Source organism: Callorhinchus milii, unplaced genomic scaffold (assembly GCF_018977255.1).
Source record: "Callorhinchus milii isolate IMCB2004 unplaced genomic scaffold, IMCB_Cmil_1.0 Scaffold21, whole genome shotgun sequence".
In the NCBI taxonomy this organism is placed as follows: Eukaryota; Metazoa; Chordata; class Chondrichthyes; order Chimaeriformes; family Callorhinchidae; genus Callorhinchus; species Callorhinchus milii.
Window position 1 is genome coordinate 5,894,201 of NW_024704762.1, and position 14,535 is coordinate 5,908,735.

Below are 14,535 nucleotides of genomic sequence, written 5' to 3' on the forward strand. Positions count from 1 at the left end.
ATGTTCCTAAAGTGGTTATGTTTTGGGTGTTGTCTCGGAACTCATGATATACAATAATTCTATTAACATCCGGAGCAGTGGCGACATTTTTGAAACGGCAGTCCACTTCCACAACAGTATTTCCATCATTTGCCTCACTGAAAAACACACAAAGATTTTAACAAAGTAATGGTAAATAATCCATATTTATGAAAGTAGATACAACAACAACACAACAAGATTTCATTTAAAGAGCGCCTTTCACGTTGGGAAGACGTCCCAAGGCGCTGGACAGTTGTGTCGGGACCCGAGCAGGGGGCAAATGGTCAGGGTGAGGGGAGGGAAGGGAGGGAGCGAGGAGAGGGTAGAGAGTCGAGAGGGGAGCTGAAGGCACGGTCCAAGAGAAAGATTTTGAGAACAGCCTTGAAGGAGGAAAGGGAGGAAGCGGCGAAGGCACTGGGGGATGGAGATCCAGAACCTAGGGCCTGAGAGGCTAAAGGTCCGATAGGGCGGTTAGGGCGGGGGTCGTGGGGCAGACCGGAGCCGGAGGAACGGAGGGTACGGGCAGGCAGGTAGGGGGAAAATAGGTCGGAGAGGTAGGAGGGAGCAAGGCCGCGAATGGCCTTGTAGGTGAGGATGAGGATCTTGAATTCGATCCTCTGGGGGAAGGGGAGCCAGTGGAGGCGAGCGAGGGCGAGGGCGAGGGTGGGAGTGATGTGGTCCCGAAGCCTGGTGCGGGACAGTACACGAGCTGCAGAGTTCTGAATGACCTGCAGCTTGTGGAGGGAGGTGGCGGGAAGGCCGGCGAGGAGAGAGTTCCCATAGTCCCGCCTTGAGGTGATAAAGGCGTGGACCAGTGTTTCAGCAGCGTGAGGGGTGAGGTAGTGCCGTAGTCTGGCGATATTCCGGAGGTGGTGGAAGGCGGTGCCAATTGTGGCGCGGATATGAGGGAGAAAGGACAGCTCAGGGTCGAACAGTTCCTGACTGGCTTTTAGAGGTGGAGAGTGCAGCCTTGGTTGCTGATGTTGTCAGCAATATTTTATATAAATTTCGAATGATCGATAATTAAAAGATTTTTATTCCTCTGCTTTTTTGTGATTCTCATTTAAATTTCCGAACAGAGAGAAATATAGAAACAGTCCTCCTCACACTTTTCTAAGTCAAGAACTTAACATTTTACGATACTCTATACGTGACAAGGTTGTTTTGGATGAAGAAGGCCCTTCAGCCCACTTGAGTTCAGCCAGCACTTATCATTCTCCGCTGTTCACCACATTTACCAAACTTGATTGTATAATTCCAGGCTTATTATTCGTCTATTCTGCTGCAATCAGATTGATGTCTTGAATGCTTACTGCTGTCTTCTGCAAACTAACTCAATTAATTTTAATTGTTTGAGAGCTAAATATCCTTTGCAACTCCAAGCGCTCTTATTTCTATCCTGCATCCTAATGAAAACTAATGGTAGGTTCACTATGGTACTAGGAAAGCCATGGCAATTGGTATGCCCTTCTAAATATATAATTCCAACATTGCTAAGACAACCATATTGTCAAAATCAAATGGGAAACAAGGTTTTGCAAAATTCTTTGGAGCAGAAGCATTTCCATATTACCAAAAGAAACATTCCTTTTCACGTTTTAGTAAATGCAAACTTACACACAACCCACTTATGCCGAATTATTCTTACCGGAAATATACGTTTGTGCAGCCTTGGAATTTGGAGTTAATGTTGCTGTGATTGTACAGATTGTTGAGCTGTGAAGAGACAAAGTGTTGACATTTCAGAAGGAAAGCGACATTTCACAATAATTCTTTTGAATTTTTTTGTTGTAAAAACAAACAATGCTGCACTGGGAACTTACCAAGCGAATGATGATCTCAGATCTATTGGTATAAAGGTTGGAATTTTGATTTTGTAAATCCGGGTAGAATGGTTGACTTGTTATGGTGAAGGTTACATTAAAAACCTTTGGTGGTAAGGCTTGGTTTGGATTTTCTGTCTTGACAATAATCGGTCCTTCAACTGCTAAGAAATTCATGCAAAGTATTAATCTCAGTATAAGTGCAATTACTGCAAAGTGTTAGATATTTTTTTCTGCACAAACAAGGACCAAATTTATAGCAATAAGACCCTGTGCTCAAATCTGTGGTAACCAGATTCGAGGTTGACTTCTCAGATGTAGAAAAAACTGTTGATTCACCTAATCAAAGAACAGAATAGCAGATATCTGTGATATTCAGAAACTATCATATCTCATTATTAAGCAGATGTGAGTTTGGAAAATGGCAAAGCTACCAATCACCAATGAACAAAGAACAACTTTACTGGAAATGTGATGGCTTTCTGCCTTCGAAAGTTTACCTACTATTTCAAACAAACCAACTATTTAAAAGAAAAAATAATTTCATCCTCTGTGTGCTATGACAATTATGTTGTGTTGAACTATGCAGACGTTACAGTAATTTCAACATCTGTCTTACTTGTCTCTAATGGAGTGGAGATGATTGTTGTGGCTACTGGTGTAGATGATTCAGAAGTTGAGGATGGTGTTGTTGATAGAGATTCTGTGCTCAATTTAGTGGTAACCAGAGTTGAAGTTGACTCCACAGATGTAGAAAGAGTTGTTGATTCACCTAATCAAAAAGTAGAAAAGCAGATATCTGTGACATCTGGAACCTGTCATGTTATTGGCAAACAAATGTGAGTTTGGACAGTGGTAAGGGAAGACCTCATCAATGAAGAAGACCAAAATTACAAGGAATGTGACGGCTTTGTGCTTTCGAAAGTTTTAGTACTATTTCAAATCAACAAAATAGTTGAAAGGAAAATTTAATTTCACCCTCTGTGTATTTGTGTTAAACTGTGCAGATTTTTCAGTAATTTCAATGTCTGTCTTACTTGTCTCTAATGGAGTGGAGATGACTGTTGTGGCTACAGGTGTAGATGATTCAGAAGTTGAGGATGGTGTTGTGGATAGAGATTCTGTGCTCAATTCCGCGGTAACCAGAGTCGAAGTTGACTTCTCAGATGTTGAAACAATTGTTGATTCACCTTTTCAAAGAACAGAATAGCAGATATCTGTGATATTCAGAAACTATCATATCTGATTATTAAGAAAATATGAGTTTGGAAAACGGCAAAGGTACCAATCACCAATGAACAAAGAACAATTCACTGGAAATGTGATGGCTTTCTGTCTTCGAAAGTTTACCTACTATTTCAAATTAACAAACTATTTAAAACAAAAAGTAATTTCATCCTCTGTGTGCTATGACAATTATGTCGTGTTGAACTATGCAGATGTTACAGCAATTTCAACATCTGTCTTACTTGTCTCTAATGGAGTGGAGATGATTGTTGTGGTGACTGGTGTAGATGATTCAGAAGTTGAGGATGGTGTTGTTGATAGAGATGCTGTGCTCAATTTAGTGGTAACCAGAGTCGAAGTTGACTCCTCAGACGTAGAAAGAGTTGTTGATTCACCTAATCAAAAAGTAGAAAAGCAGATATCTGTGACATCTGGAACCTGTCATGTTATTGGCAAACAAATGTGAGTTTGGACAGTGGTAAGGGAAGACCTCATCAATGAAGAAGACCAAAATTACAAGGAATGTGACGGCTTTGTGCTTTCGAAAGTTTTAGTACTATTTCAAATCAACAAAATAGTTGAAAGGAAAATTTAATTTCACCCTCTGTGTATTTGTGTTAAACTGTGCAGATTTTTCAGTAATTTCAATGTCTGTCTTACTTGTCTCTAATGGAGTGGAGATGACTGTTGTGGCTACAGGTGTAGATGATTCAGAAGTTGAGGATGGTGTTGTGGATAGAGATTCTGTGCTCAATTCCGCGGTAACCAGAGTCGAAGTTGACTTCTCAGATGTTGAAACAATTGTTGATTCACCTTTTCAAAGAACAGAATAGCAGATATCTGTGATATTCAGAAACTATCATATCTGATTATTAAGAAAATATGAGTTTGGAAAACGGCAAAGGTACCAATCACCAATGAACAAAGAACAATTCACTGGAAATGTGATGGCTTTCTGTCTTCGAAAGTTTACCTACTATTTCAAATTAACAAACTATTTAAAAGAAAAAGTAATTTCATCCTCTGTGTGCTATGACAATTATGTCGTGTTGAACTATGCAGATGTTACAGCAATTTCAACATCTGTCTTACTTGTCTCTAATGGAGTGGAGATGATTGTTGTGGCTACTGGTGTAGATGATTCAGAAGTTGAGGATGGTGTTGTTGATAAAGATGCTGTGCTCAATTTAGTGGTAACCAGAGTCGAAGTTGACTCCTCAGACGTAGAAAGAGTTGTTGATTCACCTAATCAAAAAGTAGAAAAGCAGATATCTGTGACATCTGGAACCTGTCATGTTATTGGCAAACAAATGTGAGTTTGGACAGTGGTAAGGGAAGACCTCATCAATGAAGAAGACCAAAATTACAAGGAATGTGACGGCTTTGTGCTTTCGAAAGTTTTAGTACTATTTCAAATCAACAAAATAGTTGAAAGGAAAATTTAATTTCACCCTCTGTGTATTTGTGTTAAACTGTGCAGATTTTTCAGTAATTTCAATGTCTGTCTTACTTGTCTCTAATGGAGTGGAGATGACTGTTGTGGCTACAGGTGTAGATGATTCAGAAGTTGAGGATGGTGTTGTGGATAGAGATTCTGTGCTCAATTCCGCGGTAACCAGAGTCGAAGTTGACTTCTCAGATGTTGAAACAATTGTTGATTCACCTTTTCAAAGAACAGAATAGCAGATATCTGTGATATTCAGAAACTATCATATCTGATTATTAAGAAAATATGAGTTTGGAAAACGGCAAAGGTACCAATCACCAATGAACAAAGAACAATTCACTGGAAATGTGATGGCTTTCTGTCTTCGAAAGTTTACCTACTATTTCAAATTAACAAACTATTTAAAACAAAAAGTAATTTCATCCTCTGTGTGCTATGACAATTATGTCGTGTTGAACTATGCAGATGTTACAGCAATTTCAACATCTGTCTTACTTGTCTCTAATGGAGTGGAGATGATTGTTGTGGCGACTGGTGTAGATGATTCAGAAGTTGAGGATGGTGTTGTTGATAGAGATGCTGTGCTCAATTTAGTGGTAACCAGAGTCGAAGTTGACTCCTCAGACGTAGAAAGAGTTGTTGATTCACCTAATCAAAAAGTAGAAAAGCAGATATCTGTGACATCTGGAACCTGTCATGTTATTGGCAAACAAATGTGAGTTTGGACAGTGGTAAGGGAAGACCTCATCAATGAAGAAGACCAAAATTACAAGGAATGTGATGGCTTTTTGGTTTCGAAAGTTTTTGTACTATTTCAAATCAACAAATTAGTTGAAAGGAAAATTTAATTTCACCCTCTGTGTATTTGTGTTAAACTGTGCAGATTTTTCAGTAATTTGAACGTCATCTTACTTGTCTCTAATGGAGTGGAGATGACTGTTGTGGCTACAGGTGTAGATGATTCAGAAGTTGAGGATGGTGTTGTGGATAGAGATTCTGTGCTCAATTCCGCGGTAACCAGAGTCGAAGTTGACTTCTCAGATGTTGAAACAATTGTTGATTCACCTTTTCAAAGAACAGAATAGCAGATATCTGTGATATTCAGAAACTATCATATCTGATTATTAAGAAAATATGAGTTTGGAAAACGGCAAAGGTACCAATCACCAATGAACAAAGAACAATTCACTGGAAATGTGATGGCTTTCTGTCTTCGAAAGTTTACCTACTATTTCAAATTAACAAACTATTTAAAACAAAAAGTAATTTCATCCTCTGTGTGCTATGACAATTATGTCGTGTTGAACTATGCAGATGTTACAGCAATTTCAACATCTGTCTTACTTGTCTCTAATGGAGTGGAGATGATTGTTGTGGCTACTGGTGTAGATGATTCAGAAGTTGAGGATGGTGTTGTTGATAGAGATGCTGTGCTCAATTTAGTGGTAACCAGAGTCGAAGTTGACTCCTCAGACGTAGAAAGAGTTGTTGATTCACCTAATCAAAAAGTAGAAAAGCAGATATCTGTGACATCTGGAACCTGTCATGTTATTGGCAAACAAATGTGAGTTTGGACAGTGGTAAGGGAAGACCTCATCAATGAAGAAGACCAAAATTACAAGGAATGTGATGGCTTTTTGGTTTCGAAAGTTTTTGTACTATTTCAAATCAACAAAATAGTTGAAAGGAAAATTTAATTTCACCCTCTGTGTATTTGTGTTAAACTGTGCAGATTTTTCAGTAATTTCAATGTCATCTTACTTGTCTCTAATGGAGTGTAGATGACTGTTGTGGCTACAGGTGTAGATGATTCAGAAGTTGAGGATGGTGTTGTGGATAGAGATTCTGTGCTCAATTCCGCGGTAACCAGAGTCGAAGTTGACTTCTCAGATGTTGAAACAATTGTTGATTCACCTTTTCAAAGAACAGAATAGCAGATATCTGTGATATTCAGAAACTATCATATCTGATTATTAAGAAAATATGAGTTTGGAAAACGGCAAAGGTACCAATCACCAATGAACAAAGAACAATTCACTGGAAATGTGATGGCTTTCTGTCTTCGAAAGTTTACCTACTATTTCAAATTAACAAACTATTTAAAACAAAAAGTAATTTCATCCTCTGTGTGCTATGACAATTATGTCGTGTTGAACTATGCAGATGTTACAGCAATTTCAACATCTGTCTTACTTGTCTCTAATGGAGTGGAGATGATTGTTGTGGCTACTGGTGTAGATGATTCAGAAGTTGAGGATGGTGTTGTTGATAGAGATGCTGTGCTCAATTTAGTGGTAACCAGAGTCGAAGTTGACTCCTCAGACGTAGAAAGAGTTGTTGATTCACCTAATCAAAAAGTAGAAAAGCAGATATCTGTGACATCTGGAACCTGTCATGTTATTGGCAAACAAATGTGAGTTTGGACAGTGGTAAGGGAAGACCTCATCAATGAAGAAGACCAAAATTACAAGGAATGTGAAGGCTTTGTGCTTTCGAAAGTTTTAGTACTATTTCAAATCAACAAAATAGTTGAAAGGAAAATTTAATTTCACCCTCTGTGTATTTGTGTTAAACTGTGCAGATTTTTCAGTAATTTCAATGTCTGTCTTACTTGTCTCTAATGGAGTGGAGATGACTGTTGTGGCTACAGGTGTAGATGATTCAGAAGTTGAGGATGGTGTTGTGGATAGAGATTCTGTGCTCAATTCCGCGGTAACCAGAGTCGAAGTTGACTTCTCAGATGTTGAAACAATTGTTGATTCACCTTTTCAAAGAACAGAATAGCAGATATCTGTGATATTCAGAAACTATCATATCTGATTATTAAGAAAATATGAGTTTGGAAAACGGCAAAGGTACCAATCACCAATGAACAAAGAACAATTCACTGGAAATGTGATGGCTTTCTGTCTTCGAAAGTTTACCTACTATTTCAAATTAACAAACTATTTAAAACAAAAAGTAATTTCATCCTCTGTGTGCTATGACAATTATGTCGTGTTGAACTATGCAGATGTTACAGCAATTTCAACATCTGTCTTACTTGTCTCTAATGGAGTGGAGATGATTGTTGTGGCTACTGGTGTAGATGATTCAGAAGTTGAGGATGGTGTTGTTGATAAGATGCTGTGCTCAATTTAGTGGTAACCAGAGTCGAAGTTGACTCCTCAGATGTAGAAAGAGTTGTTGATTCACCTAATCAAAAAGTAGAAAAGCAGATATCTGTGACATCTGGAACCTGTCATGTTATTGGCAAACAAATGTGAGTTTGGACAGTGGTAAGGGAAGACCTCATCAATGAAGAAGACCAAAATTACAAGGAATGTGATGGCTTTTGGTTTCGAAAGTTTTGTACTATTTCAAATCAACAAATTAGTTAAAGGAAAATTTAATTTCACCCTCTGTGTATTTGTGTTAAACTGTGCAGATTTTTCAGTAATTTGAACGTCATCTTACTTGTCTCTAATGGAGTGGAGATGACTGTTGTGGCTACAGGTGTAGATGATTCAGAAGTTGAGGATGGTGTTGTGGATAGAGATTCTGTGCTCAATTCCGCGGTAACCAGAGTCGAAGTTGACTTCTCAGATGTTGAAACAATTGTTGATTCACCTTTTCAAAGAACAGAATAGCAGATATCTGTGATATTCAGAAACTATCATATCTGATTATTAAGAAAATATGAGTTTGGAAAACGGCAAAGGTACCAATCACCAATGAACAAAGAACAATTCACTGGAAATGTGATGGCTTTCTGTCTTCGAAAGTTTACCTACTATTTCAAATTAACAAACTATTTAAAACAAAAAGTAATTTCATCCTCTGTGTGCTATGACAATTATGTCGTGTTGAACTATGCAGATGTTACAGCAATTTCAACATCTGTCTTACTTGTCTCTAATGGAGTGGAGATGATTGTTGTGGCTACTGGTGTAGATGATTCAGAAGTTGAGGATGGTGTTGTTGATAAAGATGCTGTGCTCAATTTAGTGGTAACCAGAGTCGAAGTTGACTCCTCAGATGTAGAAAGAGTTGTTGATTCACCTAATCAAAAAGTAGAAAAGCAGATATCTGTGACATCTGGAACCTGTCATGTTATTGGCAAACAAATGTGAGTTTGGACAGTGGTAAGGGAAGACCTCATCAATGAAGAAGACCAAAATTACAAGGAATGTGATGGCTTTTTGGTTTCGAAAGTTTTTGTACTATTTCAAATCAACAAATTAGTTAAAGGGAAAATTTAATTTCACCCTCTGTGTATTTGTGTTAAACTGTGCAGATTTTTCAGTAATTTGAACGTCATCTTACTTGTCTCTAATGGAGTGGAGATGACTGTTGTGGCTACAGGTGTAGATGATTCAGAAGTTGAGGATGGTGTTGTGGATAGAGATTCTGTGCTCAATTCCGCGGTAACCAGAGTCGAAGTTGACTTCTCAGATGTTGAAACAATTGTTGATTCACCTTTTCAAAGAACAGAATAGCAGATATCTGTGATATTCAGAAACTATCATATCTGATTATTAAGAAAATATGAGTTTGGAAAACGGCAAAGGTACCAATCACCAATGAACAAAGAACAATTCACTGGAAATGTGATGGCTTTCTGTCTTCGAAAGTTTACCTACTATTTCAAATTAACAAACTATTTAAAACAAAAAGTAATTTCATCCTCTGTGTGCTATGACAATTATGTCGTGTTGAACTATGCAGATGTTACAGCAATTTCAACATCTGTCTTACTTGTCTCTAATGGAGTGGAGATGATTGTTGTGGCTACTGGTGTAGATGATTCAGAAGTTGAGGATGGTGTTGTTGATAGAGATGCTGTGCTCAATTTAGTGGTAACCAGAGTCGAAGTTGACTCCTCAGACGTAGAAAGAGTTGTTGATTCACCTAATCAAAAAGTAGAAAAGCAGATATCTGTGACATCTGGAACCTGTCATGTTATTGGCAAACAAATGTGAGTTTGGACAGTGGTAAGGGAAGACCTCATCAATGAAGAAGACCAAAATTACAAGGAATGTGATGGCTTTTTGGTTTCGAAAGTTTTTGTACTATTTCAAATCAACAAATTAGTTAAAGGGAAAATTTAATTTCACCCTCTGTGTATTTGTGTTAAACTGTGCAGATTTTTCAGTAATTTGAACGTCATCTTACTTGTCTCTAATGGAGTGGAGATGACTGTTGTGGCTACAGGTGTAGATGATTCAGAAGTTGAGGATGGTGTTGTGGATAGAGATTCTGTGCTCAATTCCGCGGTAACCAGAGTCGAAGTTGACTTCTCAGATGTTGAAACAATTGTTGATTCACCTTTTCAAAGAACAGAATAGCAGATATCTGTGATATTCAGAAACTATCATATCTGATTATTAAGAAAATATGAGTTTGGAAAACGGCAAAGGTACCAATCACCAATGAACAAAGAACAATTCACTGGAAATGTGATGGCTTTCTGTCTTCGAAAGTTTACCTACTATTTCAAATTAACAAACTATTTAAAAGAAAAAGTAATTTCATCCTCTGTGTGCTATAACAATTATGTCGTGTTGAACTATGCAGATGTTACAGCAATTTCAACATCACATCTGAGAGTCAACTTCGACTCTGGTTACCACTGAATTGAGCACAGAGATTCCATCAACAACACCATCCTCAACTTCTGAATCATCTACACCAGTAGCCACAACAGTCATCTCCACTCCATTAGAGACAAGTAAGAGAAACGTTATAATCACTGAAATATTTACATGAGTTCACACAACCTAATTGCATTAATACTAAAGTGGTGATACGCATTTTCTTTTTAGCCATGTTGTTGATTTGGAAAACTTGGCAAAGTTTAACTGTTAGCAAGGAATTACATTTCGCATTAATTTTGTGATTGATTGTTGGTGAATTGCTGCATTGCCACTGTCCAAACCATCGCCTGTTTACCAATGGGCTATCATAGGTTGCAGATATCACAGATATTCCTTATTCTGTTCTTTGAAAAGGTGAAACAACTGTTGTTTCCACATCTGAGGAGTCAACTTCGACTCTGGTTACCACTGAATTGAGCACAGAGATTCCATCAACAACACCATCCTCAACTTCTGAATCATCACACCAGTAGCCACAACAGTCATCTCCACTCCATTAGAGACAAGTAAGAGAAACGTTATAATCACTGAAATATTTACATGAGTTCACACAACCTAATTGCATTAATACTAAAGGTTGGTACACATTTTCTTTAACATGTTGTTGATTTGGAAAACTTGGCAAACTTTCATTGTTAGCAAGGCATCGCACTTCCCATTAATTTTGTCCTTGATTGTTGGTGAATTGTTGCATTGCCACTGTCCAAACCATAGGCTGTTTACCAATGGACTATGATAGGGTCCAGATATCACAGATATTCATTATTCTGTTCTTTGAAAAGGTGAAACAACAGTTGTTTCCACATCTGAGGAGTCAACTTCGACTCTGGTTACCACTGAATTGAGCACAGAGATTCCATCAACAACACCATCCTCAACTTCTGAATCATCTACACCAGTAGCCACAACAGTCATCTCCACTCCATTAGAGACAAGTAAGAGAAACGTTATAATCACTGAAATATTTAAATGAGTCACACAACCTAATTGCATTATACTAAAGGGTGATACCATTTTCTTTTACCATGTTGTTGATTTGGAAAACTTGGCAAACTTTCATTGTTAGCAAGATCGCACATTCCATTAATTTTGTCATTGATTGTTGGTGAATTGTTGCATTGCCACTGTCCAAACCATAGGCTGTTTACCAATGGGCTATCATAGGTTCAGATATCACAGATATTCCTTTTTCTGTTCTTTGAAAAGGTGAAACAACTGTTGTTTCCACATCTGAGGAGTCAACTTCGACTCTGGTTACCACTGAATTGAGCACAGAGATTCCATCAACAACACCATCCTCAACTTCTGAATCATCTACACCAGTAGCCACAACAGTCATCTCCACTCCATTAGAGACAAGTAAGAGAAACGTTATAATCACTGAAATATTTACATGAGTTCACACAACCTAATTGCATTAATACTATAAGGTTGGTACACATTTTCTTTTAACCATGTTGCTGATTTGGAAAACTTGGCAAACTTGCATTGTTAGCAAGCCATCACATTTCCCATTAATTTTGTGATGGATTGTTGGTGAATTGCTGCATTACCACTGTCCAAACCATCGCCTGTTTACCAATGGGCTATCATAGGTTGCAGATATCACAGATATTCATTATTCTGTTCTTTGAAAAGGTGAAACAACTGTTGTTTCCACATCTGAGGAGTCAACTTCGACTCTGGTTACCACTGAATTGAGCACAGAGATTCCATCAACAACACCATCCTCAACTTCTGAATCATCCACACCAGTAGCCACAACAGTCATCTCCACTCCATTAGAGACAAGTAAGAGAAACGTTATAATCACTGAAATATTCACATGAGTTCACACAGCCTAATTGCATTAATACTAAAAGGTTGGTCCACATTTTCTTTTTAGCCATGTTGCTGATTTGGAAAACTTGGTAAACTTTCATTCGTAGCAAGCCATCACACTTCCCATTAATTTTGCCATTGATTATTGGTGAATTGTTGCATTGCCACTGCCGAAACCATAGGCTGTTTACCAATGGGCTATCACAGGTTCCAGATATCACAGATATAAATTATTCTGTTCTTTGAAAAGGTGAAACAACAGTTGTTTCCACATCTGAGGAGTCAACTTCGACTCTGGTTACCACTGAATTGAGCACAGAGATTCCATCAACAACACCATCCTCAACTTCTGAATCATCTACACCAGTAGCCACAACAGTCATCTCCACTCCATTAGAGACAAGTAAGAGAAACGTTATAATCACTGAAATATTTAAATGAGTCACACAACCTAATTGCATTAATACTAAAGGGGTGATACGCATTTTCTTTTAACCATGTTGTTGATTTGGAAAACTTGGCAAAGTTTCACTGTTAGCAAGGAATTACATTTCCCATTAATTTTGCCATTGATTATTGGTGAATTGTTGCTTTGCCACTGTCCAAACCATAGGCTGTTTACTAACGGACTATCATAGGTCCAGATATCACAGATATTCCTTATTCTGTTCTTTGAAAAGGTGAAACAACTGTTGTTTCCACATCTGAGGAGTCAACTTCGACTCTGGTTACCACTGAATTGAGCACAGAGATTCCATCAACAACACCATCCTCAACTTCTGAATCATCTACACCAGTAGCCACAACAGTCATCTCCACTCCATTAGAGACAAGTAAGAGAAACGTTATAATCACTGAAATATTTACATGAGTTCACACAACCTAATTGCATTAATACTAAAAGGTTGGTACACATTTTCTTTTAACCATGTTGCTGATTTGGAAAACTTGGCACACTTTCATTGTTAGCAAGGCATCAGATTTCCCATTAATTTTGTCCTTGATTATTGGTGAATTGTTCCTTTGCCACTATCCAAACCATAGGCTGTTTACCAATGGGCTATCATAGGTTCCAGATATCACAGATATAAATTATTCTGTTCTTTGAAAAGGTGAAACAACAGTTGTTTCCACATCTGAGGAGTCAACTTCGACTCTGGTTACCACTGAATTGAGCACAGAGATTCCATCAACAACACCATCCTCAACTTCTGAATCATCAACACCAGTAGCCACAACAGACATCTCCACTCCATTAGAGACAAGTAAGAGAAAAGTTATAATCACTGAAATATTTACATGAGTGCACACAACCTAATTACATTATTACTAAAGGGGTGATATCCATTTTCCTTTTAACCATGTTGTTGATTTGGAAAACTTGGCAAACTTTCATTGTTAGCAAGGCATCGCACTTCCCATTAATTTTGTCCTTGATTGTGGGTGAATTGTTGCATTGCCACTGTCGACACCATAGGCTGTTTACAACGGACTATGATAGGGTCCAGATATCACAGATATTCCTTATTCTGTTCTTTGAAAAGGTGAAACAACTGTTGTTTCCACATCTGAGGAGTCAACTTCGACTCTGGTTACCACTGAATTGAGCACAGAGATTCCATCAACAACACCATCCTCAACTTCTGAATCATCTACACCAGTAGCCACAACAGTCATCTCCACTCCATTAGAGACAAGTAAGAGAAACGTTATAATCACTGAAATATTTAAATGAGTCACACAACCTAATTGCATTAATACTAAAGGGTGGTACACATTTTCTTTTAACCATGTTGCTGATTTGGAAAACTTGGCAAACTTTCATTGTTAGCAAGGCATCAGATTTCCCATTAATTTTGTGATTGATTGTTGGTGAATTGCTGCATTGCCACTGTCCAAACCATCGCCTGTTTACCAATGGGCTATCATAGGTTGCAGATATCACAGATATTCATTATTCTGTTCTTTGAAAAGGTGAAACAACAGTTGTTTCCACATCTGAGGAGTCAACTTCGACTCTGGTTACCACTGAATTGAGCACAGAGATTCCATCAACAACACCATCCTCAACTTCTGAATCATCTACACCAGTAGCCACAACAGTCATCTCCACTCCATTAGAGACAAGTAAGAGAAACGTTATAATCACTGAAATATTTACTGAAAATAAGTGCACATATTGTTAACACAAATAATTCAGGTGAAATTATTTTCTTTTAATAATGTTGTTGATTTGGAAAACTTGGCAAACTTTCATTGTTAGCAAGGCATCGCACTTCCCATTAATTTTGTCGATTATTGGTGAATTGTTGCATTGCCACTGTCCAAACTCACTTGTTTCCAATTCATACAGGTTCCAGATATCACAGATATTCCTTATTCTGTTCTTTGAAAAGGTGAATCCACAACTGTTGTTTCCACATCTGAGGAGTCAACTTCGACTCTGGTTACCACTGAATTGAGCACAGAGATTCCATCAACAACACCATCCTCAACTTCTGAATCATCTACACCAGTAGCCACAACAGTCATCTCCACTCCATTAGAGACAAGTAAGAGA

The 14,535-nt window shown here is 38.0% G+C and overlaps 1 protein-coding gene across 1 annotated transcript; it reads right to left on the reverse strand.

The window, feature by feature from the left end:
* Positions 1-1,665: 1,665 nt before the first annotated feature.
* LOC103173848 (mucin-17-like) lies at positions 1,666-7,969 on the reverse strand. The gene is made up of 16 exons (XM_042342861.1): positions 7,917-7,969; positions 7,562-7,644; positions 7,130-7,282; positions 6,712-6,864; positions 6,280-6,432; positions 5,863-6,015; positions 5,431-5,583; positions 5,014-5,166; positions 4,582-4,734; positions 4,164-4,316; positions 3,732-3,884; positions 3,314-3,466; positions 2,882-3,034; positions 2,464-2,616; positions 1,845-2,008; positions 1,666-1,737 (listed from the first exon to the last, which is right to left on the reverse strand). Exons 1-16 carry the CDS (start codon positions 7,967-7,969, stop codon positions 1,666-1,668), a joined length of 2,208 nt encoding a protein of 735 aa, XP_042198795.1.
* Between the last annotated feature and the right edge of the window lie 6,566 nt (positions 7,970-14,535).